This window comes from Varanus komodoensis, unplaced genomic scaffold, assembly GCF_004798865.1.
Source record: "Varanus komodoensis strain SLA01 unplaced genomic scaffold, ASM479886v1 scaffold11, whole genome shotgun sequence".
Lineage (NCBI taxonomy): Eukaryota > Metazoa > Chordata > Lepidosauria > Squamata > Varanidae > Varanus > Varanus komodoensis.
In genome coordinates this window covers 9,128,777-9,150,788 of record NW_025335317.1, presented here as the reverse complement: position 1 = coordinate 9,150,788, position 22,012 = coordinate 9,128,777, and the positions used below count along the sequence as shown (strand labels likewise).

The following is a 22,012-nucleotide window of genomic DNA, read 5'->3' as shown; positions in this document are numbered from 1 at the left end:
CACACAAAGAACTTGTATGCATGGCTGAAGGAAGATATGAGATAATTTTTTAAAATCCATATAAAAACAGCCAAGTTGGCTGACTGGAGGAATTTTAAAATAGATTATTTGTAAGAATTTGGCATGGATTTTAATGACAGTTCTTGACTTCAACATGCTAAGAAATTAGTTTAAGAGGGTGTAGTGAGCAGATTAATAGCAGAAAAGACATGACAAGGACATACCAAGAATCAGTATGTCTACATGCCATACCTATTTGATCAAGTAGACTTCTTTTTTCATTAGCTCATCAGATGGTGTATTAATTTGCATCCTCACAATACCTTGGGAAATTTGTCCTCAGGGTTGCAGATATTCCCAGGTATGTACCAGATGTGTGTGTATGATCCCTTTAAGCTCAAGCAATATAGTATATAAAATCTTTCTCTTGTTGGTGTTGAGTTTGAAAGGAGCTTCTTTCTAGGTAAGCAAGGTCAGAAAGCTCATGAAAGGGTTGGGATTGTTGGGTGAATGTTTGATTTTTGAATTTTTCTTCTTGTCTTCTTGATAAACATGTATATATCAAAGAGTTTTATGGCTTGGATGAATCTGACTTGGATAAAGTTTTCCAGTTGCCTACCACCACCTTCATAGGAGGAAATGAAACCATGCTTTCTCTAAGAGAGATCATCAAACGATTGGAGGTCAGTGCAGTGAAATGTCTTATATTTCTCCTTTCTCCTCAGTGGAGTTCAGTTTTCAATCTTCACCCTCTGGAGCTAAACAAAATTCAGTCAACATATTAAAAAGTGTCCGCATTATATTCCAAATGCCCCTAATTAAAAAATCAAGGGAGAAGTTGCATATGCTGTACCTTGCTAATATATGTCTTGAGTTTGAAATGAGACCTACTTTCAAGAGGGAAAATTGGCGGTAAGGAGTTGTTGCTCCTGAGTGAATTATGGATTGCAAATATTGTCCTGGAATATAGACGAGTGCAGGAGACTGGGAATGGACCTGGAGCTTCAATCCAAAATGGTTGGTCTGTCATTGCACCGTGGTTCCTCAGGATGATTGTGTGTGTAGCCTAAGTATAGTCAGTTCTTTCAGAAAATCCAGAAATTATTCCATCCAAATGCCCACTGGAATTCAGTAATCAGAAGTGGGTGATGGGCGCATACTCTTCTTGTGGTTTGACATTTTCCACTTCATAATCCTGGCTTCTTGTTATATTTGACTGCTGCTAAACATGGTTACTAACATTAGGACTTTTTAAGAAATCTGAGCACAAGAGTAGAAGGTCAGAACTGGAGTAGGCAATGTTAGAGTCTGATCTGGGTTGGCCATTACATCTGCATTGGACCTTGGAAGAAGCTAGTGCTTTGGGTGGAGAAGGACATGATGTTTTAAGCAGGACGCAGTAGTGGATGATAGTGATTGTCTGCAATTCCCATTCTGTGAGACAGATCAGGGCCCAAGCCATCCTTTAACTAAATTCCTCTGTGCCACCATCACTCACATGCATGTTGGTATTGTGAATTGCACACTGGAGAACGCAGGCTTACGGCTTTTGTATGTTGGGGTGGATAAGCCCCTTGTAGCTTTCCCTTGAGAACTTCCCCTAAAGTCTGTAAAGCTCACGTTAGTGTGTTTGCCAAGCCATTCAACAAACGGGTGAAGCCCACCTGCAGAGATCAAAGCAAGACAAATTTCCAGCTGGAAACTCCAGTTGCTTCCAAAATAAAATAAACACCAACATTAGTAAACTAAAACTTACTAGACACCTAAGAAAATCTTACCAAAGCAGCATTTAGGTGGATAGGTAGTGAATCTGAGACCCACACCGAGGGCTCCCTGACATGGCTTGGGCTGGTGTTGGCTCTTTGTCGTCCACGTGAAGACAAGCAAGGGTAATTCTCTGAGAGCGGGGCAGCTTCCAGAGAGAGAAGTTCCAATTGACCAGGTACCCTCAATAGTTTGAGGGCACCTGGTCCTGCATCTTCCAAGTTATTTCTGTTGGAATGAATAATAGTAGGGAGATTGTGCTGCCATGTAAAGGCATGCCCTTTTGTTTGATGGGAGTTTTAATTAAGGGTGAAAGTTAGTATATAACCATGATAAAATAAACTGTACCATCCTGGATGTTTAGTTTGCAAGAATTTTAGTCTGTCTTTAACACGTTTGCATTTGTAAATATTTTAAATGTATCATTTTATCACCCAGAATACATATTGTCAACACATTGGGCTGGAATTTATGTTTATTAATGATGTTGAGCAATGTGACTGGATCCGGCAGAAGTTCGAGACACCTGGTGTCATGAAATTCAGCAATGATGAAAAACGGACTTTGTTGGCTAGATTGGTGCGATCCACAAGGTATGTTTGGAGGGAGAGACATGGGTGCCAGTTGGGATTTTCCTGGCAGTCCTCCAATATTGCCACAACACATTTTTCTAAGTAGATAAAGAACAATGATCTAGCTGTTTTTCAGGCAGATTGAGGTGCTGGTGTTTGTCAAAGGCTTGAAACAGGTAGAGACCGGTAAGCATCAGTGCCACTCAGTTTGGTTGCATTCCTTTGAAAATCCATGGAAGCAAAAATCGAATGCAGACTATGGTTACGTTCTCTTGACCCGCATCCCAGTTAATGACTATCAGAATTAATGTTGGTCTGCTACAGCACATGTAAGTTCTTTGTGCATTGTTATTAGAGCATAACATTTGCCTTCTGTGCTGGGGTTTGCTTAGTGAGACAGTGGTAGATCATTTCTGCCCAAGTTTAATTAAAAGAGAAATGAATGCAAACCAAATGCTTTTAATAATCAAGTTAACATGGCATTTGAATGACAGGCTGTTAACAATGTGTCATATGGATTTTTTTCTCATTTATCTTCCTCAAGCAAACGAAACAAAATAAAAACTGGAACATTACAAATTGTACACTACTTCTTTTACTGGTTAGGATTTGTTTTAAAAGTCAGGAAGATGCTCGACAAAGTCATGCCCATACACTAAATAATATCAGCAGGAGAAATTAGATGACACTTGCTGTTGCACCCATTTCATCCGGAATAAAACCCAGAAGGAGCGTTTTGGAACTCAGCAACTCTACTGCCTTGGCACTGCATCTAATGGCTAAGTTCACGTGACACAACAGATCACCTTGTGAATATGCTACGTCGTCCTCAGAACAACCATTGTGTCCCCAGCAAACCATCAGGCTTACAATGGATGGTTCTCTTCCAACTTTGCCTTGGTCCTCCAGCCAGTATCCCAGGGTCTTGTCTCCCCATCCCAGTTCTGATTTCAACACCATTTTTGGCACCTTTTTTTCCGGAGCCCTGTGCTGCCACCAGTGACAGTTGTTCACTGATGCCCAAGCAGCATTTTGGAGCAACCATCACTGACTTACTACCTTTTTAAAAAGTATTTTGACAATCTGTCAAACAGTAACAGAATAACGAGGTGAGACTGTATGTAGGCTAATTTGTGAACCGTTGACAGATGTTGCTTGTCTAGCCATCAATATATTCCTCTTGTATTTACTTCCCAGCTATGAAATTTGCACATATTTTCCTTTGCTTGCTGCCCATCCATGAAATCTGATTGTATTTCTTATCAAAATAAATGTGTAGATTTGCCAGACACTTGAAAAAGAATAAAGTTTGAAGAATGGGACAGAAGGAATGGGGTGCTCCCTTCTCCAGTTTGGTCCCATACACTCTTCATATCCCACCACTTTCTCAGGGTCTTTTGACAGCTATCACATTTGACAAGTGTCAGAGCACAGTAGCGGCTACAAGAAGGGAGTGGCTTAGCATCTTCCCTTTCTGGACTAACTGGAGACTCAGGAAGTGTCCCAAAGGTGGAAGGCACAAAGAAGTGTTGATGTAACACTTAAAACTCAGAGGATTGCCTTGGTAAGAGGGAGAGTTAGGGGCCAATCCATTTTGACACTCTTTTACTCTCAGATTCTTTCCTCCTGCCAATGCATTCCATTTGACAGCTAAGCAACTGTCGGCAGTCAACTGTTTTCACGTTAGCCAAATGCAGTTTCACCTTGTTATTCTGCTACTATATGACAGTATCGGTCTCTCCTAATATAAGCGAAATGATGGGTAGCCTTAATGTCAGTATTGATGTTTCCCTTAACAGTGGTTAAGTGAGTAGGGGGGATCTTGCTGCACGGGGGGGAAAGGATATCGCTTCTCAATGTGTGAGCTACAATTTGCCAAGTTATTTATTCATTAGCTCATCAAACTGATCCTTTGAAGGATCCAGGGCTAACTCCTTCACCTGGTCACTGAGCTGTGTATGCTATTAAAAATAGAGACATTTGGTTTATAGCTCGCTGCCTTGTTTGTGCTGGTTCCCAACAAAACAGAGAATCTGGGTTCCAAAAATAGTGATGAACAGTTTGACTCACTTGCTAGATGTCATTTTGAAGTGCTGGAAATAATGCAAGCAGAGAGAGCGTGCCTCTGGACAAGATGCTGTTGCTTAAAAGAACCTAACAAAACCTGTCATCGTTGCTTAGTTTCAAGTTCAGCAGGCAAGGTGGATCACAAGTGGAATTGCTGCTGTCTTGGTTTGCCGGAGAAAGTTTCTTGTTCACAATGGTGTGAACTATATTGTGTAAACTTACCAAATTCTTGTTTGGCCTACACCAGCTCCTACTGCTCAGGGAAAGCAGCGATCACATGACCTATATTCTGTATGTTAGGCTCAATGGTGATGGACTTGATGTTTCTCACCTCATCTGTTTATGCCCAGAATAGAGCTTCTTTCTAGAGCAATTATGTCTTTCAAAGAGCTGCTTCTTCTCTTATACATGGTCCATCCAATGGCTCTCCTTTCTCTTCAATTTGTTTTCCTCCGAGGATCTTATTTTCCTTCTTAAAAAGGCCCCTTCTCAGTATTCTTTGGTCTCTCTTCCTTTTCTCATCTGTCTGCAACTTCCATGGCTTTACCAGGGAAAGGGTGGTTGCTAGGTCTTAGCAAAACAAGATAAAAACAAGGAGAAAACAGCCAACCGGCATACTCATATCATATGAAGTGAACAGAATATCATGCAAGCCATTTCAGAGACTTTGGTTACCAGTATCAGCGCCAGGGCTGTGAGTTGCTACCTAAAAGCTTCAACTCCCACTTCAGCTTCTCAATTTATGGTACCTTTGACTCCAAACCCTTTATTTATATATTTGTATAGGAATATTCTGATTACTTAAGTCCTATGTTGATTGAAAGCACTCAACCGACTTTCATCACAGCCAGCATGAATCATCAGTCTATGTTTTGGATCCCTAGCCCATGAAAGAGGAAATTTTAATATCTTATTTATATTACAATTTAAATTTATTAGCAGTTGGATTTGGTACATTTTTACCAACTCTGACTGCAAGAACCCAAGAATTGTTTCCAAGTCTGACTGACTCCATGACTCCAACTCTGACTCCACAGCCCTGATCAGCACACCTTTTGCAACCTCAAAAGTGTCTCTGTCTGAGAGTTACCTCAGCAAACAACCTTCCATCTCCCTAAGGCAAAAGGAGCCATCTCCATGGCTTGTTTATGCCAGCAGTTGCTGCCACTGGGCCTGCCAGATTGTAAAGCACCACCAGAAGACACATAAGGAACTCCATGCTCAGACAACCAGTAACCACCAGTGGGGGAGTCCTTCATCTTACTCTTTTTAACAGCAAGAGAAGGCACCAATCTTGGCAGCAGGAGTGACAACGTCATTCTGGCTCTAACCAGCAGATGAAATAATTGAAGGAAACACTAGCCCAGTTTCTCTCCTTCAGTGGAGAAAGGCATGGATTGGCCCTGCTTTTCTTTGGAGGTTACTAGAACTTCTCAAAATTATCAAGGGAATCCTCAGGGGCATTTTACCTCTATTGTGGTTACCAGCCTAGGAATTCCACAGCAACCCTTTGAGGATCCCAGAGGCTTATGGTCAGCTGCTAAAGCAGAATGGTCTGAGCCTTTTCAGAAAAGGGGCATGCACAAGATTTCTTCTTCAGAATCTCCCCCTTTTCCCACCTTAAGGAAAAAGGCCCCAGGGACAGATGCTGAAGAAGAAACTGAGACCTTTTTTGCAAGCACCCAAGAGGAAGTGGCTAGCATACCAAAACAAGCCAGAATCCTGAAGTGAACTTTTCAGCAAATAACCCTAGATCAAATCAAGCCAGAACTTACTCTGGGAACAAAATGACAAAGCTGAAGCTATTGTAAGAAGGCAAGACATTGGAGAAGACAAAATGCTAGGGAAAATTGAAGGCAGAAAAAGGGAAAACCAATACAAGATGGAATGATTCCATCAGGAAAGCCACAGCCTTGAATTTACGAGTGAGCCAGGCTGTCAAGGAAAAAACATTTTGGAGGTCACCATAAGTCAGAGGTGACTTGACAGTACAGGACGCAGAGATTCTCTTTCCTCCCCAAACTTGTAATTGAAGACACCCTTGTAGCTGTTCCCACCCCACCCTGCCAGGGGTTGCCATTCCAAAGGCTGGCTCCACTTGCATAAATGTGTCTAGGTGGAGGGTGAATGTTGAGATGGAGAGACACTCCCAAACCACAGCTTACTCTGACTGGTGGCTGAATTAGATATTGTCTAATCCCAGTCAAGGAATTTGCTTTCTGTGTAGTCTGTCTCTCGTGTTTGCACTCCAGCTTGCATTTAGGACCATTTCATGCTGGAGGGCGGGTGGGTGGGTGAGGAGAATTCTTCCCTTCCCATTTCCCCTCTCAGCCCATGGGTTCATATTCTTTATCATGATCAGCCATGGACAGGACTAGCTAGGACTGGAGCCTCCCAGCTGCATATATAGATCCAGACCACTTGATCCCTGTTTTTCTTGGGTGGAAGGGAAAGTTAGTCCCTGTGGGACACCTGTCCCATCAAAGCAGAAAGGAAATTCTTGGTAAATGTCCAGCACTCCCTTTCACTGAGTGATATTCTTTGAAACATCCTCAAATGCAATATAAATATATTACTCATTTCTTCACTGCTTCAACTTAGAACTCTTTCTTCAACCTTTCTTGCTGGGCAGATTTGAGGATTTCCTTGCCCGGAAATGGTCATCAGAGAAGCGCTTTGGTTTGGAAGGATGCGAAGTCATGATCCCTTCTCTTAAAACCATCATTGATAAATCCAGTGAAATGGGGATTGAGCATGTTATAATGGGCATGCCTCACAGGTAACTGCTTGTCAAATTTAATTTAATGATAATGATCACTTAGAAGTGCACTCATTTCCATGCTACTCATTTGTGCAACTTGGTGAAGATGGGTAGAGGCTGCTGACTCCCATTCTGAGAGATTGGCTACAGAATGAGATTAGGGCCAAACTGTGCATTACTCTAAGTACACTTTGGTTGTTTCTATGCATCTTTTTAGAAATGTGCAAACCAATTGCAGGGTGCCAGGTCTGGGATGCAGGCAGCAAGAGTTTATGGTTGGAGCACCAGGTTCAGGAGTGTTGGAAGCAGGTTGCGGTCTTTGCAGAAAGCAGAATGGCCAGAGGCAAGGGCAAAGTCCGGGACAAGCAAGGTCTGATGCTAACAAGGAATACTAGGCCCATAAGTGAAGGACGAATCAGAAACAGCCAAGGGGGAAATACCAACAAGACAGAGTAGAGGCAGAGGCAAACACAAGGTCAGGAGCAGGTAAGAGGATAACTGGCGTGATATAGCAGGATCAGGGGAAGAGACAAGGATCAGGCATGTGGTAAGGCAGGGTTGAACCAGAGGCAAGAGTCATGGCAAGACTAGAGCCAGAGTCAGAAGCAGAAACCTTGTGGCAGTCCTCACGAGGGCCAATGCAGGCTTTTATAGCCAAGTGGAAGAGCAGGGAGGAATCGGGGGCCCTCCAGAGGTCCCGGCTGCACCACGTAATTACACAACCTCCCATCCTGGCAAGTCCCTACAGGTCTTTCCCGGTCCTACAGGCACGTACAGGGGGAACCGTGCCTCTTCTCACCAGGATTGCTATGTCCAGGCTTCAGATCCTGACCCAGGGAGGTCAAACATGCTCATCCGTCCGTGGTCTTTCCAGGACAATCCCCCACCCCTGAACTCGTTAATTGCATTAGGAGAGAAACGTCCATTGGTGTTTATTTTCAGATATGTACTGATTGCCTTTCTCTATGGTGTGTGCTCCCATTTTTATTTTACCTCTAAGGGGAAGGCTGAACGTCTTGGCCAATGTTATCCGAAAAGAGCTAGAACAGATCTTCTGTCAGTTTGACCCAAAGCTTGAAGCTGCTGATGAGGTGAGATACAGGACAACTCTTATTTTCAGGTTGTTGCTACTTCGTATTTATCTTGATAGACACTACCAGCATTTATTTCCCCTCAGTGAAAACTGGAGCTAAGACTGATTGCTTGCATATAGTTAGTTTCATTTTAAAACTCTGGCAGATATAAAAACTTGTATTCTTTGAAGTAACACATAGGCCATGTTTGGCTGTAAGGGTAAACCATAGTTTACTGGAGAACCTGAGATCCTCCTTGCAGGCAAAGAGACAAAGTCTGGGTTCACGCATCACAACAAGCAGTACCGTGCGGTTTCTACTGCATGCAGGGTCTTCTTGTGTGCATGTGCTTGAACTATAATCAGGCTTATCATGGTAACTCTGCTCCCGTCCATCATGTTCTTCTCTCTCAGTCGTCCAGGTGGCATCCTCAGGAGGCACCATGGGGAGGAATGAGCTTGCTCTGACATGGACTGGCTTTGGCTTGCTGTGGCTGCCAGGCATTCCCTGCTACGCAGACAGGGCTCGTGCCCTGAGGCATGCGGGGGAGGACAGGGACCTGGCCAGGCACCATCTCCTCCTGCTCCGGCGGGGATGCTTGGACAGGAGGATGCTCGCTGCCTGCTGAACCATACTCAGGCAGAAAGGGGGGGCGCGATCCCTTTGGCCCACACACACAGAACAGACTGTTGTGCCTGCGGTTTCTCAAAGCCAAACGAATCCTGCTGAAGCTGAATCCTGCTGAAGCCAAACGAATCCTGCTGAACCACCATGATGGGGTGTGGTAGACAACAATCCAAATGGGTTTTTTAAAAGTTGCTTGTTGTGTTGTGCAAAGCCACCCAAACTCTCTTTTGTTTTACATACTGTTGGGTTGTTGCCCCTACTTCCTTTGTGAGTATCTTATCTGTCTGCTGTACAGAAGCACAGCTGAGGGCAGACAACTCATTGCTGCGACCATTGGTTCTCTTGCTATTGGCCCATTCCTTTAGTCTTCTGCAAGCCCCTGAATAAAATCCAGTCCCACCACTCCTGAACAAATGTATTTTGTCTTGTGGTCATTTTTTGAATGAAATCACATGGATTTCTTTAATACTAAAACTCTTCTGTTGAGCAAACAAAAGAGAAAGTGTTAGCCAAAGTCTGGTTCCTTAGGATGGGTGGATTATTGCAAAAATTGTTTTATGAAGGATGGTGATGGGGGAAAGCTTTTAGGTCAAGCTGTGCAGTTACATCTGTTGGACTGCCGAGATAGCTTGCAAAGACCAAAGCTGTGCTTTAGTCCACATTGCTTGTTTGATATGGGTTGAAGTGTCTGCAGTTCCTTTAACTGAGTGCTTTTTTTTCTCCTGCAAAGCTGCTGAAAAATTAGGCAGCTGAGCTGGAGAGAGAGACCTGGACAAAAAGACTTGGCAGGAAAGGAACCTGCTCTCAGGCAGAACTAAGATGGATAGTGAGGCCTGTGAAGGCATCTCAAAGGGTTTCTTACCTGGACGTGGTTTTTGGCTGTCTTCCCTTTGTATCTCTGTAGCCAGGTGGGCAGCAGGGAATAGGGTGGGTTCAGATGTAATGGAAAATCACAGTTAATTCAAGCCACATTTCACAAACCGCTGTCAAATGATGATAATTCAGATGTGATTTGTTGGCTCTAAAGTATAGTCCTCTGGAGCAGATTGAGATGCAGAAACAATTCAGAGTTTATTTTTCACAGACCATGGTGTAAAGTTACAGCGAACCTAGCCATACTGGTGGCATGCGTGTATGGAATTCCATAGATTCTTGTATCTTTAGGGATCTGGAGATGTCAAATATCACTTGGGAATGTACCATGAGAGGATCAACCGAACAACAAACAAAAATATCACCCTGTCCCTTGTGGCCAACCCATCTCATCTAGAGGCGGTAGATCCGGTTGTACAAGGGAAGACCAAAGCTGAGCAGTTTTACCGAGGGGATACTGAGGGGAAGAAGGTAAAGCTTTGGGGAAAACTGTTTCTGTTTGACCTCATTTCTGAGCACTCTGCAGTAGCTGTCAGCAATGGAAATGAAAGGTACAGCTTTAATATTCAAAGTATCCTTGCGATGATGCCATTCTCAACCTTGTGCAAGTGTCAGATCTGACACTGTGATTCTGCAAGCTGCTGCACAACTTGTTATAACTTCATTAGACTAGGTGCTGCTTGAACTAGTTGAGCTCATTGTCTGATGGCATAATGTTGGGTACAGTTTTAATTACTGTGTATGTTTTTTAAAGGGTCGATTTCTTAAGTCTCTAAAAGATTATTACAGTTCTGATTAGAAACTAGTTTTGTTAAAGGACTACTTTAAAAAGGAGGCTCAGGGAAGGGGCAGGGAGGAGGAATGGGCCCAGTTCCAGTCCTGAAGAACTTCTGCTGGCATGTCATGTTGAGCGGATGCTGTTCATCCATACCCCTTGGGTGGCTGCGAGCAGGTCTGATGGCATTTTCAAGGACCACATTTTATCTAGGTACCATACTTGATTGTTTCTTTCATTTCAGTGATTTCACTGAAGCGTCAGAGTATTTGGAAGTCGTGCAGTGTTAAGGGAAAAAGCGTTATTGGACTAGGGACTTGTGTTCATTTGAAACTTCTTGGCTGATGGTAACCATACCAGTTATTTTTAAATTCCTTCCCACTTAGGTTATGTCTATACTTGTACATGGCGATGCTGCCTTCGCAGGGCAAGGCGTGGTCTATGAAACCTTTCACCTCAGCGATCTTCCATCATATACTACCAATGGCACCATTCATGTTGTGGTCAACAATCAGGTAAAAAGATTCTGGGGAATTTGGGTTTTAAATATACCTTTCGACATGTCTCTTTCTGCTGCTTTCATAGTAGATCTTAGAGAAGTACATAACACTCTTGCATGTAACTGAGCTACAACTACAGGAAAGTTTGGTGAAAAGGAGAATACTAACAAAAATCTGGGAGAATTCAAAGGAAGAAGGCAAGCTTTTGGTTATTTTGCTATTTATTTAGGATCATTCTGCATTTAGAAAGCAAAATATTTGCATACCACCCCATATCAGGCAGGTTCTGGAGGAGTGAACAGTAAAAGAACTAAAACAGATAAAAGAATAACATCAGTGCATTAAATTTATTTTCTTTACACTTGTTCACATGGACCATGGGTTGCTATGGACGGGGTCTGTGACTTCTTGTGGTCCTTCTCTCCAGTACTAATATAACAAAATTCAGTTAATCAAGCCCTTAATAATAGTGCTTAAAACACAGAAATTGCCATTCAGAACTGCCTTTAAAATCTTTCATTTTAGATTGGCTTTACTACGGATCCACGAATGGCTCGCTCATCACCGTATCCGACAGATGTCGCTCGAGTGGTCAATGCCCCGATCTTCCATGTGAACGCCGATGATCCAGAAGCAGTGATGTATGTGTGCAGCGTAGCTGCAGAGTGGAGAAACACTTTTAATAAAGATGTGGTTATAGATCTGGTAAGCGCAATCTTTCTTTACTCAGGTGGAGGCCCAAAGGGTGAAGGCTTCTTTGTACGTGTACAATGGTGCTTTTGAGGCACCAAATTCCTACCACACACCCTCCCGAAAATCCTCCAATAAAGACACAATGGGATCCTGTCCTTGGTTGACTTCTCAATGCCACCAAGAAAACGGAGCAGTGTATATACAGTTAATATTGTACATGGCGCACTCTGAATCCTGCCCTTCAAACCATGAAAGCAATTCTGAAATTTATGATACAAGCTGCCCCCTTTTCTTAATAGCAGTGAGAGGTCAATCAAGAACAGAGTTCAGTTTAGCTCTAATCAGATGTTTTCCCTGAAGTGCCCTGTGGATTGTAATGAGGCCAGTCTTGTGTGTGAATAGTAGAACTTAATTCCAAGATGCATCAAGCTTCAGTCTATCTTCAGCATCTGCTTGTGAGTGGTAGAGTTTATTTCACTTCACAGGTAATCAGGGAAAACATCTGATTAGAGCTAAACTGAACTCTGTCCTTGGTTGACTTCTCAATGCCACCAAGAAAACGGAGCAGTGTATATACAGTTAATATTGTACATGGCGCACTCTGAATCCTGCCCTTCAAACCATGAAAGCAATTCTGAAATTTATGATACAAGCTGCCCCCTTTTCTTAATAGCAGTGAGAGGTCAATCAAGAACAGAGTTCAGTTTAGCTCTAATCAGATGTTTTCCCTGAAGTGCCCTGTGGATTGTAATGAGGCCAGTCTTGTGTGTGAATAGTAGAACTTAATTCCAAGATGCATCAAGCTTCAGTCTATCTTCAGCATCTGCTTGTGAGTGGTAGAGTTTATTTCACTTCACAGGTAATCAGGGAAAATTGTTCTTGTTGCTGTCGGTAATTTCTTCGCTTGCCCAACGTTGCACCCCAAGGTTTCCTTTGGATGACCTTGCCTCAGACAGGAGGGCAGGGCGGAAGATTTTTCATAATATACAAGTGCCTAAACCATTATTATTCCTATGTGCTGCCTGCTGGGCCAAATATGAGATGGATTGATTCTATAAGCCAGGGGTCTCAAACTCGTGGCCCGTGGGCCAATTTCCGGGATGGGTGGGGCACAGGGGAGGGGCCCTCTGGCCTTCAAAGTGCCGGTGGCGCCTGGGCTGGATGCAGGATGAGCGGCCCACCTCCGCCGCAGTGGTAGAATACTTGATGCAGCCCAGCCTCACCCAGACTCTACTTCCAGAGGCCCCCAGGTAAGTTGAGTTTGAGATCCCTGCTATAAAGGAAGCCACAACCTTGAGCTTGCAAGAGCTGAGCAGGGCTGTCAAGTACAGGACATTTTGGAAGGCCTTCATTCATATGGTTGCCATATGTCGGAGAAGACTTAACAGCATATAACAACATTTTTAGGAGTCTCATGCACCCAGTAATAGACTCCTATCAAGAATTTTCCAGGGAAGCAATCTAGTAGAGTCTTTCCACAGGATAGATGTGGAATCAAAACAATAGAAACATAGAAGGTGTCATCCATAAGGGGAAACAACCACTGAAACATATACACTCCTGGTTGGAGATGCCATGGATTGTTCTTCCATGTTGTACTGGGGCTGCCCAAAACATTCAGATCCAAACACGGCTGAAAGCAGTTTTCTCCAGTCTGATGTTGCCCAGACATTTATTTATTTATTTATTTATTTATTTTTCGATTTATATCCTGCCTTTTTCCTACAAAGGGCTCAAGGCAGCTTACTGCAGCCTCCAGATTCTTGACTAGTGGGTATATAGGCGGGGGCTGATGGGAACTGAAATGCACAGCATTGGGAGATCACCGGCTTGGGGAATGTTGCTCAAAAGAAGTTAACTCTCAGGAACCAAGGTGAAACACAGCAACTCATATTTTAAGTAAGATATAGAAAAGTGGAGATTTTAACCATTTTTTAAAATTTTTGCTCATGGGTTTTTAAAATATACATTATTTTGCTTACATATATTGTAGTGTAGTAAAAGCTTACACTTAGTAAACTTTGTGATAAAAATGCTCCAATGCATGTGGTTTTATTGTTTTCTGCTACTTGATGATACCTGTTCACTCAGATACACTCCTTTAAAGGGAAAAAAAATCCACCTCAACTGCCATAATAATTTTCTTTGTAATACTTTGCTCTTTGGTATAATTTGTGATTGCATTAACCAAGAGCTATTCAGAGCAATTGCAGCCTTGACATCTAGTCAAGTGGGGAGGGCATCCCAGTGCTGCTGCTACAGGACATTGGGGTTATCATGCGCTCTTAAGCAGGAGGGTAAGCAATCAGAAGAAGTTGATGGAGGATTGGTCCTCTTGCAATTTCTTCTTCTCAGCTAAATTGTAACCCACCACATGTCTTGGCTGCCTCTCTCCTCTCCTCTCCTTCTCCTTCCCCTTCCCCTTCCCCTCCGACTAGGAGCAAAAGTTACAAGGTCAATTTTCGTGAGGAGCAATCTTTATTACCCGACAAGGACAGATGATAATACCAAGTTCACATTGACTGGAATAAGGCCTTTCTTTGTAGGTGTGTTACCGAAGACGGGGCCACAATGAAATGGATGAGCCCATGTTCACCCAGCCTTTGATGTATAAACAGATTCACAAGCAGGTGCCTGTTCTGAAAAAGTACGCTGACAAGCTGATCGCTGACGGAACAGTAACGCTGCAGGAGTTCGAGGTATACCATGCCAGCAGCGGATGATGCTGATCACACCGCAAGTAACACTGCTCTAGCCTTTTGTTGCAACTAGTTTGTGTTCTGGTTTGCTTTCCTCTTCCTTTTTGTATAAGGTAAGAGGAGTTATTTCTGGTCCTCTGCGAGATCTGTTGGATATCTCAAAGACTCCAAACCAACACAATACAGTGAGCAAGAACAACGATAGGTAATTGATGGGCAATACATAAAAATTAGGAACCCCAGGAATGAGAACTAATAAGTGGCAGACAATTCAGTGAAGTGCAAACGTCCACCGATTTGGTTGCCACGGTGCCTGCTTCACTCTCCCCCTACCACCAACTTCCATGCTGTGCTTTGTAGGTGCTTGAACACTTTCAGATATGCCCTGGCTCCTCTCTGGGGACTTCTTTGCACACCAGAGGGCTCGGGAGGACTTGGCTTAGTGGTGAACCCCAACAATGGCAGGCTTCTGTGGCCAGCCAATATTTACGAAACCTTTACAGGGCCAGTGCTCCCATTAGGTAGGGTGAGGCAGCTGCCTGAGTCAGCTGACCCTGCATGTCATGAAATGGTAACCAGCCATGGGATACATTACTTTGTTAAATAATTTATTTTTGTTTAAATAAAATATAATACATCAGTATTGTACACTTACTGCCATGGAGTGGGAGAGATGCTTGGGTTTTTTTCTTTTTTGCTAAAGGTACCAAAATAATCGGGCTGGCCTTCAGGCAGCACTGTATTCCTCAACCTAAGATGGTGGATTGGGTTTGGGTGGGGGGGACTCCACTGGGCAGGCCCTGCGGTTAAAACACAAGGATACCGACTTGGTTTGCGCATCATTACCAATGCACTCCCTGCTTTGGTGCTGGTGTTCAAGGATAGGCTGGACGTGCACCTAGTGGGCATGTCGTGAGCGGAGCCGGCTGGTGCCGGAGGTCAGACTAGATGGCCCAGGAGGCCCCTTCTGACTCGCTCTGTTTCTATGTTGCTTCGGTTTGTTGTGTTAAAAGCCTGGGCTAATGCTGAACAACACAGACTGTTCCGTTTGCACCAGGCATTCCTGGGTTGTTTACCAAAATCAAAGTGGGTGAGTGGTAGGACCTAGACCATCCCTAGGTCCCCTGCACTCACAGACAACCCATGGCTTATTAATCATGGATTGTTTGATTGTATGAACTAGGTCATTGTCTCAAAGGCTGAATAAATGCAGGCACAAAAGTGCATTGTTGTGAGCCGGCTGATCCATCTGGGTTGCACAAATACATCTCTCCTGAGGATCTGGAGATCATACATTAAGGCCCGGTACTGCATGACAGTTGGGGGCTGCAGTGTGAGTGATGGGATCCGGGAGACAGTGGACAATGGCAGCTTGTACAAGCCAGCAATGGCATCCATAGCACAGAGAACTGCAGTTAGCGGTAGTCTTATGTGTGGAATGGCAGCTATGCTTAATTGTTTTCAAGCAAGCCAACTTCAATGGCTTTTTCCACAAACCAGAATCGGAAGCCAATTTTAAACCGTTAAATCAAACTGGACCATTATTCCAATAACTTCTATTGCTTTGATCCATGTTAGCTTGGATTAAAAGGGTAGGGATTTGATTTTCTCAACTTGGTAACAACTGACCATCATTTTGTACCTGCCTATAGTTTACCTCCTCAATGAACTTGGGGCATACCAGCAGTGTTGTCATTATTTTCTCTTTTAATTCAGTGATTTTTTAAAAAGATGAGCCAGAAGGAAAAAAAAAAAAATGAGGGGGAGGACAAAGACAGTGATGGAGAAAGATAGATATGGTAAAGATAATGCTTGTGTTAAAAGCTAAAACTATTTGATGGAGCCATAGAAAGTTTGTGTTTTTCAGGAAGAAATTGCAAAATATGATAAGATCTGTGAAGAAGCTTATACAAGGTCCAAGGACAATAAAATTCTGCACATTAAACACTGGCTGGATTCACCTTGGCCAGGTAGGAAGTGTTTTTACATAAAATTTCAAGCCTTTTTTACTTTATTAATGCAGCATGACTAATGAATAGGAATATTTGTTCACTAGGGCCTGAACCAAAAGGCCTTCCCCGTGTAGGTTAGGCTTAGGAATGGAGTGACTGCTTAGGATGGGCACTAAATTGGGATGGCCACTTCAGTGATTTTCAAGGTGGGGGAAGAAATATTTCAAGCTGTTTTGGGAGGAAAAAATCCTTCCACCTCTCTTCTTTTTCTTCCTGTTCCTAAACTGTGGGTTGTGCAGTAGCAAAGAGGTTTTTGCCTTCCCTTTTCTTGCTTGTTAATTCCATTAAACACTTTGCAATATCTCCTTCCTAAATTACCCTTGAATTGTGCCAGGAATGGTTCTTATATGGATAATAAGCAAGAAGGGGGAAACATCAGCTCTTCCAGCATTTTTTTTGAAAAAGTAAAAGGAAAGAAGTGACCAGTGCTGCTGCTGCTGCTAAGTGGCTCCTTCCCTGGAAAATATTTCCTCTGGACTATTACAAGTTGTTATACTGCATTATCTTACTCTTTACTCGAGCCTTGTAGCTAGAGTCAGAGAATGACAGTGCATCTGAATGTGACTGAGTGCCAGATCTGGACTGAATGGAGAGTCAGGGGAGGCAGTTTAAGTAGATGAAGGGTGTTTTGAATGGGTAGCTCCGCGTGGAATTTCAAACCAGCCTCAGCTCTCCCTACAATATGAAGAGCAGGAAACTTTATTGGGTGCAGTGCTACTGTCTCTAAGATACGGCCTCTCCCCACTCCATATCCAGCCCCTGTGTGAGGATAATAGAATGTATCCGCATGGGCAGGGAAAGGTCTTAAATGTACAAAATTCTTCATAATGATAACAATATTAGTCAGTGGGGGTGACAGGGGGGAATGAAGAGTAAAGAGAAAGTATTGGCATGTCTAAGCCCCTAACAAGATAGGAGGTATCCTCAGGTAGGGAAGTGGAGTTGAGGAGATCCGAAACAAAACCCAGAACTTTCTTCCTTGCTTCATATAGGCAAGTTTTATGTGAAAGGGAAAAGGACACTTTTTCTACTTCCCCACTCTTATGAAACGCTAACAGCCTAATTGATAGCAGTGAAGCTCACAGTGAGCCTCAAATCTGATCCCCTTAGCTCAATACGCCACAGCAGAGGATGGCTTTACGGCAGTGGGGAAGTGAATGAGGTTGCTTTTGTCGCCCTCCATGTGGCAGCTTGCAGGCACTGTTATGAGGAAAACCCCTCTGAGGAGCTTGGGACAGAGAATGTAACATTCCGCTACAGCTCCAGGACTTGGTTATTACTCTTTTTAATATAAATGGCATGGGGTTTCTGTAAACAAGCAGGAACCTTCCACTGATTTCTCCACCCCTTGCTCCATTTTAGGTTTTTTTAACTTGGACGGAGAACCAAAAAGCATGACTTGCCCTCCTACTGGCATTCCTGGAGACATGCTGACCCATATTGGAAATGTAGCCAGCTCTGTGCCCCTTGAAGGATTTAAAATACACGGAGGTGAGTGAGAACCTTAATTCTTACTCTGTTAAAATGCTAGCATTCCTTGCTTTGTTGAAAAGTAAGGTGGGTGGATGTTCAGACAGCCAGAAGTGTTGAGTCTCTTCCTTTCCCCATGTCAGGATGCTTTCTGTTTCCTGAGAAGGAGGCAGTTCTTCTTTGCTACGTCCCTTCTCTTTAAAATGTTCTGCTGCATCGCTTTAGTAGGCTGCTGCTATAGAAGTTTGCATGTCTGACTTTTAATTCAGGCTTATTAAATGTTGGAGCAAGCAATGTTAATGAGATTTGCTAATTAGCATTTTTCAGACTTCCTGATTTGATCCTATCATGCCTTTATTTTTCATTTCAACGGTCTGGCAGACATTCCACATGTTTTTAGAGAAGCGATGCCGCTTGAGTTAGCGTTAAATTAATGTTAGAGGTGGCATGTACGCACTCACAAAGGTGTGCTCTGTGTCTTTTGACTGGTCTCTGACAGGTTTAACATTTCCATTTGATTCATTTAGCATAGTTATATCTTGGCATTTCTCCACATGCAAACGTATTCTTTAAAGAAGGGAGTTTGCGTGTGATCAGAACACCACCACAATATGGGTAGTGGGAAGAAGCTGGAAAGAGGGGGTTCCCAAGGGAATCAACAGCTTTGTCCATTTCCGTGGGTGTGTACCTCTGTTTAGAATGCCTCTGCTAGGCTGGTACTTTTGGTAGCCAATGTCTGATTTCTCCTGTCATAGCCAGCAAATTGAGTCTGTTGCATAATCTGCAGTCTGAATTGATTCATTCTTAGACCTCAGTTTTTACAGTCACATTATTCCATGCCAACAACAAACTACTGGATAAACTGCACAAGATCTGAGTAATGCGTTTGATGATCAAATCTACCTTTCTTTTATTTATTTTCCTTCCTCTGAGATTGATCAACGGGACTGTTATACAATTAAAATTCCCAAGAAGCTATTATAGTATTGCTTTCAATTATACAACTTGAATGTTCTGTGTTCAAGTGGCATGTAATTAACATAAATGTTCTTATTAAATCAAAATATTACTCATTAGGAAGTATCTGGAGAAGGCCTTGTATACAAAGTGTAGCTTGCAGCTCCGGCCTTGATTGCCACGCGTTGTGTTGCATAAGTATTTTGTTAAATATACACACATGTTCCTGAGGCACTTAAAAGTAATATGATAGGTAGAAAGGGCCATCTGCTTGGTTCTTTATGGACATCTGTAAAGCTCTCCAATTTTAAGAGGCAATTGCTAGGCTGATAGGGATTTAGATGTATCTGCCAGACTACAGTCTGGAAATTGCCTCATTCATAAAATGAGTGAAATATGACTTGCTTCATGGAATAGCCAGTGTCTTGCCAAAATCATTCAGCCTTAACAATTGAGCAAGCCCTTATTCATGAAAGAGGAACAGCTATGCAAGGCTTTTCGCAAATTCAACAGAAACATTGCTTCATGTGAAATGTCATGAATTAGGAAGGAAATGTCAGAGCATGGTTATACAAACAATGTCTGTTGAATGATGTTACTTACTTAAAAACAAATGTGTTTATCATTTTAGTATACCAAAATTGAAGGATATTGGTTTTAGTGAAGTGCCATGTAAAATTATGAAGCACCACCTTTGCAGACTACTAGCTATTTAACCACGCAGGTGAATAACTTGCATGGAACTTGAATAAATAGAAATAGAAATTACAGGTCCGTCTTTTGGGATGAATGTTTTGCTGTTTGTAACCGTTAATATGGTTAAATAAATAAAGATGATGAAAAAAGAACACGTGACTGAATCCAGCAATTCTACTTGAGTGTGAATGAAAATATATCCAGAGCTGAATTATGTGAAATGTTATCAAGATGAGGATATATGTGGACTTTGTAGTTAAACCGGATTGCCTGGATTGCTGCGAAGTTGCGTGGAGAGCAAAAGCATCCAAGGGGCAGAACCGGGAGGTGAAAAGGGGTACAGATAAGATGAATGTTTCGCCACCAAGTGTTACCTCCTCTTTTTGGCTCTTTTGGTCGTGTCTCAAATAGCAAGACGTAATTGGCATGCTGGCCAGTTCTTGAATGTTGCAGCCGCTTATTCTTTTTTTGTGAACTGCCTACCATCCCATCTCACATTTAGGACTTTCCCGGATTTTGAAAGGTCGACTGGAAATGACAAAGAACCGAGTTGTTGACTGGGCTCTGGGGGAATACATGGCTTTTGGGTCTTTATTGAAAGAAGGTATCCATGTCCGTCTAAGTGGGCAGGATGTAGAAAGGGGCACTTTCAGGTGAGTTGTATAATATGGCAGCTGTTCATTTGATCGAAAATGTTGTACCTATTCTTCTGAGAACTGATGCAAATCTGAGGCTCAATAGAAATTACAGGTCCGTCTTTTGGGATGAATGTTTTGCTGTTTGTAACCGTTAATACGGTTAAATAAATAAAGATGATGAAAAAAGAACATGTGGCTGAATCCAGCAATTCTACTTGAGTGTGAATGATAAATTATAGCAAGAATTCTTGATGGAAGAAAAAAAATCAGACACAGAAAAATAGTTATGCATGCAAACATAATAAAATGGTAGATGAAACTTTATGACTGACAGATCTTGTTCCTAGAGTTATTTGAAGAAATCTGTCAACATTTACACATGAGATTTCCTGTCTTTAAGTAGGAAAAAGGTGAAGAAAAAGGAACCTGGTTCCTCTGGATTTTACTTGGACCTTCAGAAAATATGCTAATAGAAAATGCCAGGGAATATATATACATGTGTGTGTGTGTGTGTGTGTGTGTGTGTGTGTGTGTGTGTGACTCTCTGCCTGTGTTATGCGGGTAGTTTATCATGGATACTCATGGTGAATCCTTCTCAGGGTAATTTTGAAAAATACCTATAAAGTGGGGAATATCACCAAAAATAGCGGACAGACAACTGAGCATGCCTGGTTGCCACAAAACACTGTCTATTGGTTGTGGGCCGTGGGAAGGCACAACACCTCCCAGAAATGGAGTCCTGTGTTTGGAACTCTGCACAGGAGTACTAAGGCCTGCAACATTTTTCCAGATGTCACTTGTAATGGAATAGTCCTCTCTTGCAGCCTTCTCACACTGGCTGGAGGATTGCTGACTAAGTTAACTTGTTACTTGTGGTGGACCGACAGTTGCAAAATTCTGAACTAAGACTGCAAGTGGGAGATCTCAGTTTTGATAGGTCACCCACAGAACAATCTTCCGTCTCAAGATGCACTAAATTAGTACATCAGGGAGAACGCTGCAGTAAACCTTGATGCACTAGGCAGATTGCTACAAGCAGTTCTAAAAGAGGATATGGTGGTCCATTCAAAAATATTACAATACACCTGCTGCCTGAAAAGTTATGTTTCAGAATTCTGCAGTGCAAGGTCTATGATCTCATGCTGCATAATTTGTAAATCATCTGTTAGAGGGTTTCTATGAAGAGAGAGGCCAACTAAGATGGCTTTCTCAATTACCCTCCCACTCTTGTTGCACTTTAACCTTAGGCACATGGTTGGTCCCTGGTTTTATGATTTTGACTAGTTCCTATTTAGAGTAGTGAACAGTTCTTGCTAAGATACATTAGAAGAAACAGAGTTTCTGTCTGCAATTTGTTCAGCTTCGGCAGGTATGCACCACAAAATAGCTATTATCGAGGTAATCGCCCTTCTTTCTTTAGTGGTTGTAGAGCTTGAACATATTGGTGTGTTTCACTCAGTTAGTCTTGCCCAGGGAGTTAATGGATTACAGTAATTACTTCAGTCTTCTCTGTTTTGATTATGTTCCTTGGTGCACCATTCTAATGCTGATTGATGGAGCTCTGGAGAGCCCTAAGCGGTGTGTGAGGGGTGGGCAGTGAGGAGCTCTTTCAAGTCTCGGACCTGAGAAGTGCTCAAGGAGGTGGTAGCTGGTGCACAATGCAGACTGCACATGTCTCAAGGCAATGGGTAATAGAAATTTGCAGATCATTATAATTTGAGGGGAAGCAACCCCGTTGTGTAATGGCTCCCACACTTCATATTTTATGGAGTGTAACTGCATACCTCTGAAAGCCTCATGCAATTCACAGCAGCAATTCCGAAGTTATCCTTGGT

At 42.7% G+C, this 22,012-nt stretch overlaps 1 protein-coding gene across 2 annotated transcripts in view; it reads left to right on the top strand.

The window, feature by feature from the left end:
- Positions 1-22,012, top strand: part of OGDHL (oxoglutarate dehydrogenase L) — a 52,632-nt gene that overhangs the window by 10,280 nt on the left and 20,340 nt on the right. Inside the window, exons 4-14 of one of the 2 annotated variants that reach the window (XM_044420016.1) lie at positions 568-683; positions 2,203-2,357; positions 7,036-7,182; positions 8,165-8,255; positions 10,029-10,208; positions 10,899-11,027; positions 11,538-11,717; positions 14,252-14,404; positions 16,272-16,374; positions 17,779-17,907; positions 20,042-20,192. In XM_044420016.1, the coding sequence (XP_044275951.1) occupies positions 568-683; positions 2,203-2,357; positions 7,036-7,182; positions 8,165-8,255; positions 10,029-10,208; positions 10,899-11,027; positions 11,538-11,717; positions 14,252-14,404; positions 16,272-16,374; positions 17,779-17,907; positions 20,042-20,192 (1,534 nt within the window). Of the gene's footprint in view, positions 1-567; positions 684-2,202; positions 2,358-7,035; positions 7,183-8,164; positions 8,256-10,028; positions 10,209-10,898; positions 11,028-11,537; positions 11,718-14,251; positions 14,405-16,271; positions 16,375-17,778; positions 17,908-20,041; positions 20,193-22,012 lie in introns of those variants that run through there. The other variant, XM_044420017.1, reaches the window with a different exon arrangement.